The sequence below is a fragment of the Furipterus horrens genome, unplaced genomic scaffold, assembly GCF_987537825.1.
Source record: "Furipterus horrens unplaced genomic scaffold, mFurHor1.1.pri manual_scaffold_2, whole genome shotgun sequence".
In the NCBI taxonomy this organism is placed as follows: Eukaryota; Metazoa; Chordata; class Mammalia; order Chiroptera; family Furipteridae; genus Furipterus; species Furipterus horrens.
In genome coordinates, this window is record NW_028327172.1 from 112,393,237 (window position 1) to 112,411,257 (window position 18,021).

The 18,021-nt window shown below is 37.8% G+C and overlaps 1 protein-coding gene across 1 annotated transcript in view; it reads right to left on the minus strand.

The window, feature by feature from the left end:
- Window positions 1-18,021, minus strand: part of UNC5C (unc-5 netrin receptor C) — a 347,425-nt gene that overhangs the window by 37,314 nt on the left and 292,090 nt on the right. Inside the window, exons 8-10 of the mRNA XM_090266319.1 lie at window positions 5,609-5,800; window positions 4,582-4,926; window positions 1,685-1,772 (exon numbers count right to left, since the gene is read on the minus strand). Coding sequence (XP_090122445.1) covers window positions 1,685-1,772; window positions 4,582-4,926; window positions 5,609-5,800 — 625 coding nt within the window. The remainder of the gene's footprint in view (window positions 1-1,684; window positions 1,773-4,581; window positions 4,927-5,608; window positions 5,801-18,021) is intronic.

Sequence of the window (18,021 nt, forward strand, 5' to 3'; positions counted from 1 at the left end):
TTCGAGTGAAAGGCAGAGGAACCTAAGAGCAGAAGTGTCTAGCTTTGTCAGTTTTCTGTTTGCTTTTCCTTTCATCTAAAATGTACAATTATCCTGGTCAGATGCCGACTAAACTATGGGAAGGAAAACCACGGGAGGCAGGTGAGTGCACACATCTTTCAGCTTCAGCTTGGCCCTGCAGCAGCCCCTTCTGGCTTGATCTTCAGCTCAAGGTAATGCTGATCAAATGGGAAATAAGGGGCCATGAACACCTCACTGCTTCTTAGCATAAAGCAACAGCCAATACTCATTTCCGTTTAAACAAAATATCCATGTTGGCTTGGCCTTGAGAGATGGAAGTACTTAGTGCTAACCTTGACTCTGGACAAGAGAAAGAAGGAAAAAAATACAAAGGGATCTTGGAGTTTGCTAATCTTTATTTCTGCTGCTGCAAAATAAGGGCTCTGTGGGCCCATGAATGTTACTTCGCATTGAGAATGAAAAAAATGAATATTTGATGTGAGTAAATACAAGCCTTTTAGTTAGATTTTCTGTTCCTCAAGTTTAAGGCATGAATAATGCTTAAGGAATTTTATTATTTTCTCAGACAGGCTGTTGTTTATGTAGGGAAAGCAGACCACCTGAGGAAAAAAATGTCCTGGATCCTAAAGATTATAAATATCAATATCTCCACCTGCAAGCATGATAATAGAGCTTTTTAGCTACTGAAGAAGACCAAAAATGGATGTTTTTCTGAGGATGAGAGAGGGGAAGAGAAAAGATATGATGTGTTAGAATGGTAACCTAATTCTACATTTGTCACTAATGCTTTGTATTCGGAACTCAGGACTAAAGAGAAAAACAGCAAAGATTACATGTAAGGATCATTCTTTCAACATCATCTTTTATTTTAAGATCTATGTACTTCAGAAACATTAGTCAGTCAGGCCTCTAAATCACTATGTAACACATGTACTTTATGTGGGAACTAAGCAAGAAATATCATTTATAATTTGTTAGAGGCCACACTGGAAATTGAATTTAGGACTTCTGAATACCTCTTGCTATTTTCACTTAAAATAACATCATCTTTATGATCATAACACATTTGAAACAAAACCTTTTGATTCAGTAGAGTTTTAATCAACCCTAGCTCCATTTAGAAAGGCTCAGCCTGGAACTTATAGGTGGTAAACATAAGAAAGAGGTTAATAACACTTAAATTAGAAAGAGTCATGAAAAGAAGAATCTGCAGGTGAAAATAAAGCGCTAGGCTGAGGTGAGGATGATAGGTCAGGGGTTAGGGTTTGTCTGATTATTGTGACCTTCAATTCTATGTTGGGGAAAGGTTGGATCCTTGAGCCAGACCACATGAAGCTGATGTCTCTGTGTCTACCCACGTATATCTCTGAACAATCTATGGATCATGTTTATGGCCATTGTTTCAGCTAATATGGCCACAGATCCACTTGGGAAGACATCTCTGGCTTTCTACCTGTAGCCCCTAAGCAAGATCCACAAAAGTGTCTGCAGCTTCGAAGATAAAGAGAAGTAAAAATTGATCTTTTATAGGCCTAGGAAAACAAGGGTGTGCTAGAAACGGGGCATTCAAGACAAAAATTTGCTGGGTTTATTATTTCTACTGTACAATTCCCTTCCAAGTCTGACATTGATCAAGTCATGTGTGCCAGAAAAGCATCTTTACCTCATATTTTCTTTCCTGTGTACAGTCACATACATTTCGTAGACTCTCCCTTGAGGAATGGCCCCGGCGGGAATCAGCAAGCTCACTCCTGAAGAGCAAAAGAGAAAAGAAGTCACATAAGACTTAGGAATCAAAAGGAAACTTCACAGAATGCCTTGGAAGTGAGTGAAAGGGAATGAGATTTTGTGGCCATGTAGCCATAATCCTGCTTTTTCTCTAAAGACATGTAAATATTCATCGCTGCCCTGCTTTTCTTCCTTATTGGCCTTATTTGTTACCACAGCTCTCTCTGAACTGCCTTGAAATTAAAGAAATGATGTAATTTTTTAAACTCTTGTTTTATTTAAGGAATAGACAGATGGTTCCACTGTTGTTTTCCTTATAAGAAGAAGGGAAGACCAACTACTGCTCTTAAAATTTCAGACAGCTGCAATGATGCATTGTTTCTAATTTAAAAAAATTCCCCCAAGATTCAAAGTCAGAGAAATACTAACTTCAACCATATCAAAAAACATTTATTTCTGAAACAGCTGGTTAGCATCTCTGTTTTTCCATAACAAAATAATAATTGATGAAGAACTCCTTTCATCAGTCATACATTACTCCAGAAAGTGAACAGTACCTGCTAGTTGTCATCATGGCCCTTCAAGTAGGTTTTTACTTAGTTGCTAATTAGTGCCATTCTGTAGGACTATTGGACTGACCTCCGTTCTAGTTAACTGTGCCTATCGCAGTGGTTCGCAGCTTGCGCTTGCCACAGAATCACCCAGAGGACTTGCTAAAACATGGGCTACTGGACCCTGCCCCCAGAGTTTCTGCTTTTATAGTTCTAACAAAACTATAAATGTTTGTAGCTCTAACGCACTGCCAGGTGGTCCCAATGATGGTCGCCTATGGACCACACTGTAAGAACCCTGATCTGCAGCACTGCACTGTCACCTCAGAGAATAATTTGGGGTGGCCAGCAACCTGAAGATACTTGGATTCATGGTTTCATGATTTTATTCCAATAAATGCAGCTTAGTTCAACTCAATAAAAATGTACAGAGCACCACTGTGAGTACAGTGTTTGGCACTGCTGTGGATGCCAAGAAGTAATAGCTTATAATTTAATTAGTATGGGAATTGAATATGTCAAATGAGTGCAGGGCAATAAGAAAACTTGCCTGATTATGCTGGAAAGTCTCAAGAATAAAGAATGGAGGATTAAGAGGAGTAGTTATTCAGAGGCCTTTGTATAAGTGCTTGAAAATGTTGGGTCAGACTTTCCTGAGACAGTACGTAGCACAGGAGCTGTGGAGCAGGGGGTGGAATGCCACACTGGTGTGGTGAATGGTCTGCTGAGGTACAGAGTGGGAGCAGGCAGACCACACCTGGCACTGCCGTGCCTTGTCATTTTTTTTCCAATGGGGACAATAAAATGTACCTCTGTGTTTATTATGGAGATGAAATAAAATTATGGACGTAAAGTAACAAGAACAAGGCCTGTCTGTCACATTTTAGGTAACTACTGTTACTCTATTAAATAAAATAATTTCTGTAAATCACCATTACCTAGAACAAAGAAAGTATTTAATACATGCTAGTTCTCTACTTTCTACTTGAGAAGCCTTTTTAATAATTAATCTATGAAAAAATGACCACTGTAGAAATGGGAAAGAAAGACAGAATTCAGTGAGTATGATTTAAAAAACTCTTTTGCAACTAATATAGTGTTTAAACAATGAAGAACAATAGGATATATTTTGACTTATTCATATGATACTATTAAAAATAAGTTTAAAATCATGATTTTTAAAGCTCATGCAAGAGCATGAGAATTAATGAGAAAAAGGTGGAAAAGCATTTTATACAATGTATGGTCCCAACTCTGTAAAATGTATAAAAATTACATTAAGTATTTCAATTTATTAAATGTACTTTTAAGGGTATGGGGTGAAAACTTGCCAAGACATTGACATGGGGGATGGAACAGAGGAAGAACCAAAGACAGGTTCATATTTGGACTTGAAGACCAATTGGTTCTATATATTGGCTGTGTGGTTGTTGACACATTATATTCTTTTTTTATGTTACATGAAGACTTTAGGTAAACCAAATTGTTTCTTATTGTTGTAGTTGCAAAATGCTCAGCCTTGTCCAAAAGAGCTAAGGGTGTTGATTTACAGAGTAATCCATTAACCTTCTCATAGTTCCAAAGCCATTGCTACTACTGATTAATGAATACCAAAATTTAATAAACACTATCAGTCAGTAACTTAAATTCACCGTTTAAGACCTTTATAAGGCTCATTCTATGGAATCAGATAACTAAATAATTAAGTAAAGACTAAATAATACTACAAAATGACACATGATGAGACTATGATTCTATATAGCAGAAGCAGTAGTGAGTATCCTATAAAACCTTGAGGCTAAAGGCTATAATAAAGAGTTAATAAATAAAGATTTGATGTCTATCATGATGTCCTCTGGTCATCAAAAAATTAGTATTCTGAAGGATTGCTTCCTATAGTGAATTGGAATGGAACCAGCTGATATGTTTTCTAATTAATTTGTCCTTTTAAAGTGTGACGGCAACAGTGGGAGCTGCTGGCTCGATGTGCCTTCTGAAGCTCTGTTAAAAAGGAGGTCAGAGACAGTTCTAAATTGCACCTTGACAGAAAGTTGGGAGCATAATATTTATAGAGCAAGTGTTTTCAGAATTGGCTGGAGGAAGATGAATGGTTTTGTTGATGTTGTCTAAAGTAATATAGGTTTACATCAAAAGTATATCTGGGTTAGATAGGCTACATTTAACTTTTCAGGACCAATGTAAAAAACAACAACAAAAAAGATTTTGGTTCAGAAATACTTTTTAAAGCCCTCTCTTTGTAATTTAAACCTTTAGCAATTACCTGAATTAGGAACAATAAGATGACCCCCAAGAGAGTTGAAGGTGCCAAACGCGGTACAGGATGGGTCCGTCTGCCTCGCCAGGCTCTGACTCTTCAGGTTGAGGGCCTCATTCTCCAACAAGGACTGAGTCATCTGAGGGGACAACTTTGATGCAAACTCAGAGAGGTCATCTTGGGGGGTGACAGCACCTGAGGTGTTGTACACTTTAATTTTCAGGTTAGGCAGTGGATCCAGAATTGGAGAGTTGGTCATGGGGATTTTGTCTGAGACATCATGCAAGGCGTAGACAGGGCCCCTGTACATGGCTGCAGCTGATGTGAGGTCTGGAGGTACTGCCAGGATGTCTGAGTCAGAAAGAGAAAAGAAGTCTACTTGAATTCTTCATTCAGTCAACCTGCTTTAGTCCATCTCCCCAGGATACTTGCTGAGTCAAATGCAAAGAAACTCAGCAAATATTAGAGGTGTATAGATACTACAGTTTTGCTGAAAACAGGGCAATTAGATGACTAAGATCCATCTTATTATTGGCCACAAATAAATAGACAGGTTCTATACTCAGCCTTGAAATCTACTCAGTGCTCCGAAGCATTTAGTTATTTCCACAGATGAGACTCATAGACAGTGATCCCCACTAGGTGACTATAGGTAATGGTTTCCCTTGTCTATACTGGATTTTGTTTCATCTGTAGACCACAGTATTCATAGCGATACAAGAAGTCTTGTCAAAAGAGAGAAGAAAAAAGAGATTCAAAAATCAGTCAACCAGTTCATGTACTCTTTGCAAATAAAAGTTAAAAAGCATGACAGAGAAAACTGTTACAGAAGAAAAAGAAAATTCATGCTCCTTGTCAACTCTAACTTGTCATGTGAATGCAGTTAATATAGTAATTAACAAAACAGAGCACAACCCCTGTCTTCATGGAGTTTATGGCCTAGCTACACTGGGTCATTTCCCTGATGTTCAAGTTACACAGAAAGGTTACTTATTTGCATAAGTTGCAGGTGTGAAGTGCAATATCAACTGACCTTGTCTTGCTGCCTTGATGTTCACAGGCTGAAAGCCTCCATTGAGTGCTGAAGAGTCAATAATATCGGACTCAAAGTCACGATGATTCTTCCGATACACAAACAGGGCCACCGCGACAGAGATCGCCAGGCAAACAGTCACAGCTATCACGATGCCAACATATAGAGCAATGTCATCTGAATCAGGAGCAGCTAAACAGGAGAAGGAAACATTGGATCAACTGATTAGAGAAATTTCCCATAGTAGACATGCATACTGCTCTAATTTTTTCAGACATTTATTGCCTTTTTAAATAAATTTTAAATCTATTCCAAAAGCTATATAAAATAACTGGCCTTTTAGTAGAAAATTAGGTCCTTTCTCACTCTGCATCTATCCACCCACTCATCTATCTTAAATCGGGCTCTGCATAACGTGGCATCAAAAGAGACTGCAGCGAACACCATCCTGGCCCACAGGAGAAAACATTTTATTACTAATTTCAGGTGGAAAGTTTGGAAGGTGGCTTTGAATTCCCTGATAGTTCTTTAAAAACATAAATGTAAACACTCTGCTAGAACTATCTGGCATGTTCTAAATCTGTATATTTATCAAACTGGAATATTTTCCTAGTATCCTTCCAAGTCATGAAATTACTTTCCATAGAACGCTTCTCGCTTTCCCCTAAATCAATGGATGTGGGTGGGTGGGAACAGTGTAGCTAAGCAAAGCAAAGACGAGGAGCAAACATGTTGGATCTGAAAGGTGTGCTTTCAAAAGACCCAGATCTGAGGAGCAGAGGTGCACACTGGTAACTCCAGGCTTTTATACAGACTCATTATTACCTGTGAGAAGCCTGAGGTTCTCACAGTCTCCTGTCAGAGATTTACATTTGAGGTACTCATTAATGGAATAAAATACAGCTCTACAGTGTACTGAGGAAGATAAAGTCCTGGTTCAGTGATCGGAAAGGTCAGACTACCCTTGAAGGCATTTAAGTATTTGACCAACACAGTGTGTGGTCAGACAGTGGGGTCTGCTTCTGGGTGAAGAGAGAACAAAATTCCTGTAAATGCTGCATGTTGCCCTGGTAGCATTGAACATGCTTTGATCCAACAGCAAAAGGTGATAGAAGCTGATAAATAAAATAAAACAAAGAAAAGTAAACCTTTCCTGAATCCCACAGACTTCTTTAAGTCTCTGTTTTTAGTTTTTTTTGACCCACAAACATTTTCAGCAAAGTTAATTGCAGCTTCTTGATTCACTGTAAAAGAGGTGGCTAAACCAATACTTCAGATGGTCAACAATAGCCTTCTTATGGTCAGTTTTACCCACACTTGCATTTTGGCAGGGAGAATTAGCAGATTTGTAGGTCCCATGACCTTCTAAGAGTTGAGGACCACTATTTTATCCTAAGACTCACAGCCACAAGGTTAATGTGGTGAAGTGACTCTTTCAAATTGCCAGTGCCTCACAGAATCACCTCCACTGCCACGTCACGTTTCTTTGATGCATTCACAATATAAAGAAATTCTCTGGTGGAAATTACTACGTCTCTTAGAATTTTGTGTTCAAATGTACTGTAAGTGAAAGGATTTTTTTTTTCTTCTAAACCACAGTTTTTCCCAAAGTTTCCAGAATATCTGCTTTCTTATCAATCAAGTCAATATTCACAGATATTTTCAGAAGCCCAGTGACACCCCAAACACTCTGGGCTGTGTGAGCACTGATTTCAAAGCGTTGAAGTCCCTGTGTTGCTGGGTTCTATCTGAGGCCCTGCAGCAGCACTCTGAACTCTGGGCAGGATATTATATCATAATCCTTAATGTTTTACTTTGCCAGGCTGTAATTGCTTATTCAACATTCATGATTTCTAACTCAATCGATCTGTGTTTTCTCAATCTTTTATTTTTTAGCATTTGAACCCTGGCCTTTATTCACTCATATCAGCATATTTTAGGATATGTTTTGTCAGTTACTGGGACTCAGGCTTTGAATGGTAGGCTGATAGATTTTAAAGCTGAGAGAGGCTTGAAATGACCCTTTCTTCTCTTCAGCAGCGAAAATCTAATTTGTTTTTCATGTTAAAATATATTAGATGCCCATTTCCTGTGTGCACATCTGTGATCTAAAGAAAGGTAAACTTGAACCAGGGGCAATAACGTTAACAGATTATTTAGCAACATAAAAACCAAACATCAAACTTACAAGAAAATCCATATTCATTCTGGGTTCTCTGTTCAGTTGAAATAGGATAAATGAAACCTTAAAAAGAAACAAAAAATGAAGCAAAAATAGGAACAAAATCAAATTAATGAGGGAAACAAAATAAGAAGCATGGAAAATGTTTAATTAAAGAAAAAGAAAAGAATCCTGTAGTCTTTTAAAATTCTGGTTCAGTACAGAATTATGGTTTTGCATCTCCTGTCTGCTCTGGAGTCTCAGTAAGAATTAATAACTAGGCAGATTGAATTTCAGAGCAAAAACTGGTCTCGAGTCACTGACTTTGGAGTGCTTAAAGTCTTTCTTTTATTGACCATAAACTCTAATGGATCTAATTTATTTCAGACATCATGGGTCATTAGCATAAGGAAAATCTTTTTCCCTTATCCCTGCCATATGCTTTAATTCCCACGACATATTCAGTAAGGCTCTAAACAGTTTTTTTTAAAACTTTTTTATTAAATCATAACAGCTTGCTCTTGGTTGAATAGAACTGAAAGAAACCTGTCGTCATTGGTCAAAGGTTAAATACCCATTTACTGAGCTGAGCCACGACCACCTCTCCCTGCTCCATTTCAGATTCACTTTTCAGATTTTTTGTTGTTTCCTGCCCCTTCCACTTAATAGGAATCCAATAGGTTTTGCCCAGGGGCTGGGCAGTTTGTCAATGCAGTGGAATTGGATGCTTTTTATTTGAAATCATTAAAAAATCAATAGGGTCTAGAGGTTATAAAGTTATTTATTTTAGGACTTCGGAGGAATGGTGTAAATTGGGCAAAATAAAAACCTCATCTCAACAGTAAATGCAGAAAAAATTAACAATTTTAGCAATTTTATTTTTATTTCTTTTTAATATATTCTAAGGTAGGAAACAGACAATAAGAGCAGTAATAAAAATTAATAAAATAGTAACATGAAGTAGAAGATTAGGAGGAAAGGTTTATAAATGTGAAACAGACTATGAAATAAAAAAAAATCTATGAAAAAATTTAAAGTACAAGTTATAACTGGCACAGTTTCCTAATATTTAATATGCTGCAACATGAGTTAATCAAATGATCCAGCACCATTTGGATTAATCAAATGAAGATGAATATGAAGCATGTGAATTAAACTTTCCTAGTGACACCCAAGGGCAAAAATGTAGAGAATCTACAAGAATCACAATTAATTGGTTTAAAATTAAACGTGTGTAATGCTTTAATTCTAAAGGTAAATCTAAATCGTGCCTCAGGTAGGTTTTTTTGTAGTTTGCAGAACACTCAGTTCTTACAAGCTATTTACCTATTTGGGGGAACTAATTCTGGAGAAACATGCAGTGCTATCTTAATGAAAGAGAGGTTTGCTGCAGCACAGACAGGTTTGCTCTGAATTAATATTTAATGCTTTATTTTAGAGCAATGATTGCAGCCTCCAACTCAGTTTTATAAATATTATATTCCTTATTCCAGGTGTCTGCGTCTGTGTATTAGGTTTGATTTTCATTTTAAACACTTCTGTCTGGTAATAACCTTTTTCTATTTGTATTCCATAAACTCAATAATAGGACACCTGGGACATATACAGGCTCTAGAGAAAAAAGGGTATTTCTTTTTGAAACCCAAAGACTCAAGGCAACACCAGTTCACTGCTAGGAGGGGAGACCAGATCACGGATGTTGTCATTTTGGCAGGGTTGATGTTAAAGAGGGATGCCAAAAGATTTGTTTTAGCAGATGAGAGGGCCTGGAAATTAGTGTAAAGTGGGGTATTTGGCGATGATCTGATGTTCACTATGAAAAGTTTGGTAAGAATCAGTGAGTGCCTGCTGGAGTACAAAGAAGAGGTGGAGCTTATAAAGGGAGAAGTTGTTCTCCAGAGAGACAGAGCATGGGCTGAAATTTCTCCCTGTGAAGCAGTTTTGGATTTTCCTAGGCTTTTTTCCTTACTTCTTAACAAAATCCCTATTCTTGATAAGCAGACCAGGAAATAATAAAAATAAATTTTATAATTTTGATTTTAATCTCAACTTTCCCATATTTATGTAGATCTGGACAATTCAAATATTTTTGCAGGCACAGAACTAGAATTCATTCATTCATTCATTTATGTAACAAATACTTTTGAACTTGAATATATGCTGGGTTCAGTATTAGCCATAGGGGTACAATGGCAAATCAGATGGGCAAAGTTCCTGCTTTTATCTTAGTTTAACAGAAAACAAAAAAGATGATAAATAAGATCATTTCAAATGCTGAAAAACTCCTTATTAAAAAAATAAAGAATGTAATGTGATTGAAAATAAAAGGATAACAAACTTAGGTATTCAGAAAACAATTTTCTGTTGAGATGAAGTCTGAGCTGAAAGTTGAACAATAAGAAAGAATCAGCCAAGCAAAAGATCAGGAGAGAGCCATGGTCCATGAGGTGGGAAAGCAAAGGGTCCCATCTACCAGTGGTTAGAGGGCGGTGAGTGAGATGCAAAAGGGATACTGAGCGGGGGGAGCAATAACAAGACCACATAGGCCTGCTGGTTCATGACGAGGCATTTTGAATTTATTCTAAATGAAGTGCAGATCTTGTGATCAAATGTACTCTAGAAAGGATAATTTTGGCTTCTCTATAGATAACGGAGAGCAAAGTGACAGCATTTTATGATAGTTTCTACAACAGATGGCTTGGGAGATGTCTATCAACAGGTATATCAATATATTTGATGAAGCGTTTCCATTTGAGGTTGCTGGAAGATAAAATAGAAGAATAAAAGTCTCACTAATAGTTATTCCTCACAGCCAGTTACGACCAATCTAAGCAAACTGTTATTTTCCTACATGGGAAAATGTAAAACAGATCAGTGTTCAACACCCCAATATACTGTTATGGAAGCACCGATAAAGGCTTTTGGCAGGCAACTCTGTAAGACTTTTTCCATCCTTTTCAAAACACTTCTGCAACTACAGAACTAACACGTCACTTAGGAGGCTGGGAAGCAGAAAAGAAGGGGATTACTGTTCCATCCCCTAAATGAGGGAGACAGAGTCACCTTCTAAAGTTTGTTTTTTCACTTCTCCATCTGATTCATCTCTCATGCAACAACAGGGCACATTTTCTTCTACTAATGAGATGACCCTGCCAACAGGAGTTCTAGCAATAATGCAAAAGAATACCTTTGCTAGAACACAGTGAAAAATGGCTGTTTTCAGTGTCGCTATCATTGGCCTGATTCGTAAAGTAGGGATTTCAGTTACTTTTCCTACCACTTGAAAGTTAAGCCTATTGAAAAAACACCGTGGCTGGTGGCCAAGGCCATGAAATTGAGTGGACTTCAGTTTGAATCCTCCTTCTGCCCCTTCCTTTCCCATGAGGGCTTGGTCAAACTGGAAGAGAGCGGCAGAAGCCCCGAAATTTGGGGAATGGGTCTCAATGGAGCACAGCCATTTTCCTGAGAGATACCTAGTTTCTTAATATGTAAACAGCAATGGCCATTCCATGCACCAAGGAGATAGGAGAGGCTTTGACCATAGAATGGTGAGGAAAAGCTTACAGTGCCTGCGCAAAATTCTACAAGTGGCCACAACTGGTCACCATACCCCCTATGACACAGGCCGTGGTCAAGGACTTAAAAATATGGCAGCAGCTGTTAAGCAGGAGAGAGCCATGTGGGTTGAAAGAGAGCAGAAGCACCCCACCAGCCGACCTTAAGGTCGGGTGTGTAAAAGGTGTCACACAGTTCTGGATTACAGGCTGAAGAACACTGTGACACAGGCAAAACCTCCCCAGTCAGGCACAAATAAATGGGAGCTGCCAGTAAAGCTGAACTGGGTCTGGGAAATATGAAGCCACAGACTTCTATTTTCCTAGAGGGAAATGGTTACCTCTGACTTTTCTGTTCTAAAACTAGCCTGGTTTGGCAGGGGGAGGCAGAAGTATGTGTTTTTGGGTATTTTAAAGGAAGTGAGACTTAATGGCAGAAAACCACCATTAATCTAAATCTATATAACCTTTAAATAAACAAGTCCTTTCCTTTTCACCAAACTCTGCTATTGAGTTATGCTTTTTGGCGGTGGGCAATCGAGCCCCTCATAACTGAACAGCCCGTGGGTTCTGTTTCAAAACTACTGCACTTCCTGAAGCATTAGCCCTCTCATCTGTGTAAGGGCATAGGAATAATCACTTCCATACTGTTGTGGAAAGGAGAAATGAGATGTGTAAAATGCTGGTCCATGGCAAGCAATCAATTAACGACAACTGTATCAATATCGTTATGATGCACATTATACGTACACTGAGACGCTGGGTTCTTAATAGATTTTATTTGTAGAGTTGAGGCAACCTATTATTTAATGAGTGACCTTAGGAAATTTGTTTGAATTTCAGGTTCCTTAGTAATTTCAGAGACAAGAAGCCCAGTTTTTCTGAGAAACCATGAACAATGCACTCTTCTAAGTACTGTATACTTTTTCACTCTCTCCTTTAAAGAGGTTTATTCCTGGTCTTTGTGGCTTCTGGCAAAGATATAGTGGCATGTTGCAGAAGCAAATTTCCAAGACCAGAGTGCAACTCAATGCTAAAATGTTTCCCAACCAGAGTTGGTGCCACTTCTAAAGGGGCTGTTTGGAAATGGGGCAGGGGAGGCGTTCTTTGGTTGCCATATGATCAGAGGATTGTTCGTGGCATTTCGTGAGTGAGGGCTAAAGTTACTAAATGCCCTGCAATGGGAGGAATCGTCTTGCCATGAAAGAACTGTCTGGAAGAAATGCAGTTCCATTGATAACAACTTTCAAAGTCACCTCTCTTGGACTGACAGAAGGAACATGAGCACTTGGCTCCAGGAAGGATGCAGGGCTTGTCGCATTGGCTGCAGCAGCCTCAGCAGCTGCAGCTAGAGCAAGCCAGCCCAGACATGTGCTTCTGCTACAGGGCATGCTCATGCCCTATGGTCTCCTGGTTTTGTTTTGTTTTGTTTTTTTTGTAATTTGGGTGTTTTGGGGGGGTGGGTGGGGGGGTAATTTAAAGAACATGTATTTTTCAGTGGAGATATTTTCCTGACCTGGAAGAAGTTTCATTGTGAAGGAAATTGTAAGTGAAAGCATGAACAGTTTGAAAACCAGAGCAAGCAGGCCGTCTTAAACGGTTCCTGAAATGCTCCTTATGCCAGAAAGCCATCCCATTATTACTAAAGACATTATTTTAAGAGGGGTCAGGGTCAGTTTAAGCAGACCCTCCATATCACCCTGCCCAGGCTCTGTAGCTTCAGCTCCACTGGAGAGGACACTCCAGCGTCATCGCAAGATGTCGATTCAACACGGGAGGAGACAGATACCGTGTCACTCCCGAGTCGGACTGCACAGCCATTCTCGGCGGTGCAGATAGACTCTTAAGAAGCTACACCATCGTCTCTCGAGACGGACGGCTGCCGACGACGATTTTAAGAGGTTTTCTAGTCCAGCCTTTTTCAGATGAGGAAACTAAGTTCCAGAGTTAAGAAGTAATACATTGAAGTTAGCAAAAATATTGAGACTGAAATTTTATTTCACCCTCCTGGCAGTCAAGCCCAGGAAGTGAGAATTTGCGTTGTTCATCTCTGGGTGGCTCCATTTACATTTGTATTGACTGTAGATTTGGATTGTCAGCAAAATAATTTTGTGGTTGACGGTAGCAAAGTGACTTGAGGAAAGAATGACTTTTTCTAATTTTTACCAGGTCACCCTTTAGACTAGAGGTGGGGTGACCCCTATTTTGCAGGTGATTTCCAACTGTTATAAATGGTGAGAGTCCATGACCAAGTATCTTAAAAAGAAAAGAGAGCTTTCCTTAGTTTTATAAGTACATGGCTCATAATTGTGTAATCTGTGCTGAAACATAGCCTATTTGGTGGGTTTATAGTTGGGCAGTCTTAGAAACATTGCCAGTAACCGTGTCTAAATCTTAATCCCCCAAATAAACAGCAACTGAGCTGATTGTTCCAGTCTTAAAACAAAACTCTTTTCCTGCTTTATGGATGATAAGTGATAGCCAAAAATGATCATGATTCTATGATTAATATTTTAAAAAGATACTTAAACGTTTTTATGCCATAGATAATATTTTAATAGAAAAAATTATCAAGCAAATCTATTGATATGAGAAATGTCAGAACTTCTGTGCATCACTAGGCAGGTTGAAATTCCTCAAAACCAGTCTATGCCCTCACTAACACACAAACCTACCCCTCCCCACTCAAGGATGTTGAAGTTAAAATAGATCAGGGATTAGAATTTCCTACAGTAACCCTTCTTTTTATCTGCAGACTAAGGAGCAGGAGTACAGAGTGGTAAAGGGACTTGCCTAACATCACAAAGCTGGTGAAACAGCAAAGACAGGGTGTCCAGCTCTTGGGAGAAACCCCAGCCATCTTTTTAAGTGTTGTCTGGCTTTAACTAGTAGATTTAAATGAAAAGGGACAGGACATAATTGAAAAGGACTTCGATATGTTCACAGCCTACCTTGCATTTCAGTGATTGAATGAGGTAATGCTATATTAGCAAAGAGGTTTTTGCCCTTAAGTGAAACAAGTTTCAAACAGTATCTTTTGTTCCACGCTGGGAAGAGGGAAGAGGTGCACCAAACTTGGGCATTTCTATTCCAATGTAACTGGAGGGCCAAACTAGAATAATGTAGCTGTTATTGTATGATCATTGCATTGTATTTTGGCATAAAACCCTGCAATAAAGAAATATTTAAGAGAGAAATATTGTTTTCCTCAAATGATACCTATAGGAAAAAAAGAATAAACATCAATCATTGGAGGGACACTACCCATCAGAAGAAACACATTTTAAAGCTAAATAAATAAATAAATAAATAAATAAATAAATAAATAAATGATAGCCAGTTGCTTCCACCATCTAAGAACCCATGAAAAAAGTATTTCAAAATGAGACAGATTTGATTTGGGTTTATATTTTCACTCTTACTGTGGGCATTGGTTGGCAGTTTTCATTTTATGCCTCAGTTTCTTCCTTTATAAGGCAGAGATATTCTTAGGGGGCTATTAAAACTTATGTGTGTGTGGTTTTTTTTTTTTTTTTTGTAGTTCTTTAGTTTTATTAAATTAAACTCAGGTCAATGTTGCTTTGGCTTAGCCATATCTAACATAGTATAATAGATGGGGGTCAGAAGCAGTATATGCCAGGGCTTACAGTCAATGCATTGGGTGGAAAGTGAATAAAATTAAAATTATATCTGCAATTCCTTTAAATTAAAATACATGTGATACAGTAAATTTTACATCCACCAAAGTTGGGAATTCAAACTCTCTTTCTTTAGATTAATTATTGAATTGCTAGCTGAAGGAAGATGGATAGAATTTTATAAAGTGTTCCTGTTTGCTTTCAAGATTTACTCATTATATTTCAATATGAAGCTTTTGCTGTGAGCTTAATACCTGTAAATAGATTTTATAATATTATGAGAATTAAAAAATAGAGGCAAACTCACATCTCAAATAGGGTCAGAATATAAATTATGAATATAACTCAATTATAGTTTATGAAAGCATTATGTTCTATAAAGGTACATATTTTTAAATTACCAAATTTTGGATTATATAAAAGTCCTATTTATCTATCTAAAGTAGAGTAAATGACTTCAAAAGATGTCCTCATTTTTATGATCTTAGGATTAGAAGAACCTCTATTCTTGGTGCGTTTTTTCCTCTCTCAATCTAGCTGCTTGGTCTTTTCTTTCTTTTTGCAAGTGACTTCACCCTAAGCCAAAATATGTGATTTTTCTCAGCCAGATTACATTTTTATGATGCAAGTGTTCTTATTAGAACCTCAAGGACCATTCAAAATAAACATGTCCAGGTTTTGTTTTTTCCTTTTAGGTCAGTTCTTATCTAGCAAGCCCATCAGGATTGTACTAATGATGTCAAAGGTCAGGTCTGTCAAAGACACTCAGGTCATTTATTATAATTTACCACCCTTCTGAGGGTTTATTTATTGACAGGGGCTTAAGGATCTCCAAATAAATGAATACATAAATTCTTGGACATGCCAACGAAAATTGAAATGAACATTTGCTTATCACTGATGTCAGTTACTAAATTGCTATCATATTGTATTTCAGCTCCAACCTTCACAGGATAGCAGGCCATCCTTACTACACTGATCCACAGCCATTTTCCTGACAGTAACAGCCACACCCTCTGAAAATGAATAGCTCAGAATTAACTTCTCAGGATGTAAAAGTCTTGTCTTGTGATTCACAGTAGATGCAGAATACATCTGAAATTTAGCTCAGTAGCTGAGTAAAATCAAATCTGCAGTTCAGCTACCCAAGTGTTTTTAATGAAATGGAATCTATCCCCATCAACGTTCCTTAAGAAGAATAATGAACTATTAAATCAAAAGGTAATGACATTATAATCCATGGTAGTAAAGACACCTGGTAAAAAAATGACAGTCCTGAAAAGGCTGATTTCTAGCTCACATCACTGTATCAGCTGGATTTTTAGGCAAAATGAAAACATAATTCAAAGCTGTGGCCCTGCATTCATGTGATCTGAAGTCCACACTCTATGGTGGCTGTAAAAGGTGGCAGCTTTCTTGAATCCCGAGGAGGTTCCCTTCCATCACAGAAGCTGAAGACCTTGCATTTGTCCGTGTGGGGGTTCCATATGTGCTCAGCAGGTTTCTGTGGGTTACAGTTTCTAACCACATCCTTGCTTTCAAAAGTAGGAAAATGTTTTGCCAGTAAGGAAAAAAGCAAAAGCAAAAGCAAACCGCACTTATTACACTGAAGACAGCAGAGCACTGTGTTGGGCAGCCAGTCCACATACAGAATATTTATTTGCCAGCTGGGACACTGGGCATATCAAGGACTGGACAAACACAGCTATGACATCAACTTCTTCCAGACTGTAGATAAAAGCACTCACTGTCTGACACTCACAATTATGCATTCCCTATCAGATTGCTGTGTTGACAAGAATTTCACTGGAAACTGACTAGCACCTTCTCAAATGCCTATTATGGCGGTCATAAACACATCATTCTACAGTCAAGAAGAGATTATTTGTAAAGTAAATTATTTCCTCACATTAAATGCACCTGGGATTCGAGGAGACCTGGTATGCAATGTGTCCATACCACAATTTACACACACAGTTCTGCCACTTCCTCTATATGTGAGAATTAAGAGCTGTGTGGCATGTAAATTTTTAAATGAGTAGTAAGTGCTAAACTTGCAGGCTACATAATGTTTTAATTTCCAGAAGTCAGGACGTTCACTGATGCAGACACAATTTCAGGCAGTTCTTGTTTGTAAATTGCAGTTTTTAATTTGTCTACTGTGGCATAAACCCTCTTCGGCCAAGAAAGTAATTCTAAATTCAGATTTGAACTTTTACATATCCCTAAGTGGGATGCCAATCTTCAAATAGGATTAAAAACTAAAGTCCTTAGGAATAGAGGCGGTAATGTAATAATCTAATTGAGCATATTCATAAATATATATAAAGCACCATTTCTGGACTAAGCCACATATATGCACCTTGGATTGCTGTTTTGAAAAGGAAAAAGTAAGCACGGATTAATCCATTACATGCCAACCATGACAAAGTAGATCTTACTACATATTCATTATAGAGATCATAAAAGTTCAAAGTTGTCAGGTCTTGGTAATACAATTGTATTTCAACATAAAAGGTAAAAAGGTAAATATGCTTATTGGCTTAGCATTTTTGGAGACTGGCCTAAGTGCTTTTGTCTTCTTCTGTGTCTAGTATTCTCTCTCTCTCTCTCTCTCTCTCTCTCTCTCTCTCTCTCTCTCTCTCTCTCTCTCTCCAGAACCATTTCAAGTAAATCTTATTTCAAAACTATATATTGCAAAACCAGGGGCTACTTTCATATAATTTTAGGAATGATATGAAGAAACCTAAATGGGTACACAGTGCAATGGGTACACATTACTGCCTTCTGAATAAGATACATTATTCTGCAGTATTATTAAGTAAAGACAGTCTCATCTGTTTTTAATATTAAGTTTCTCATATTAGACATATCAGACACATGTGCTTGGTTCCTTTCAATAGTGAAAAATGCTCTAAGTCATTTATCTTCAGCATACCAAAGGACTTCAATTTTTTTTTTTTTTTTCAATTAACAATGTGGTTATAAACCAAAAATGTTCAACTTCTTTCTGGGGCATTAAGAGACTCTGATGGTTTTTAATTAAGCTTTAATAAATAA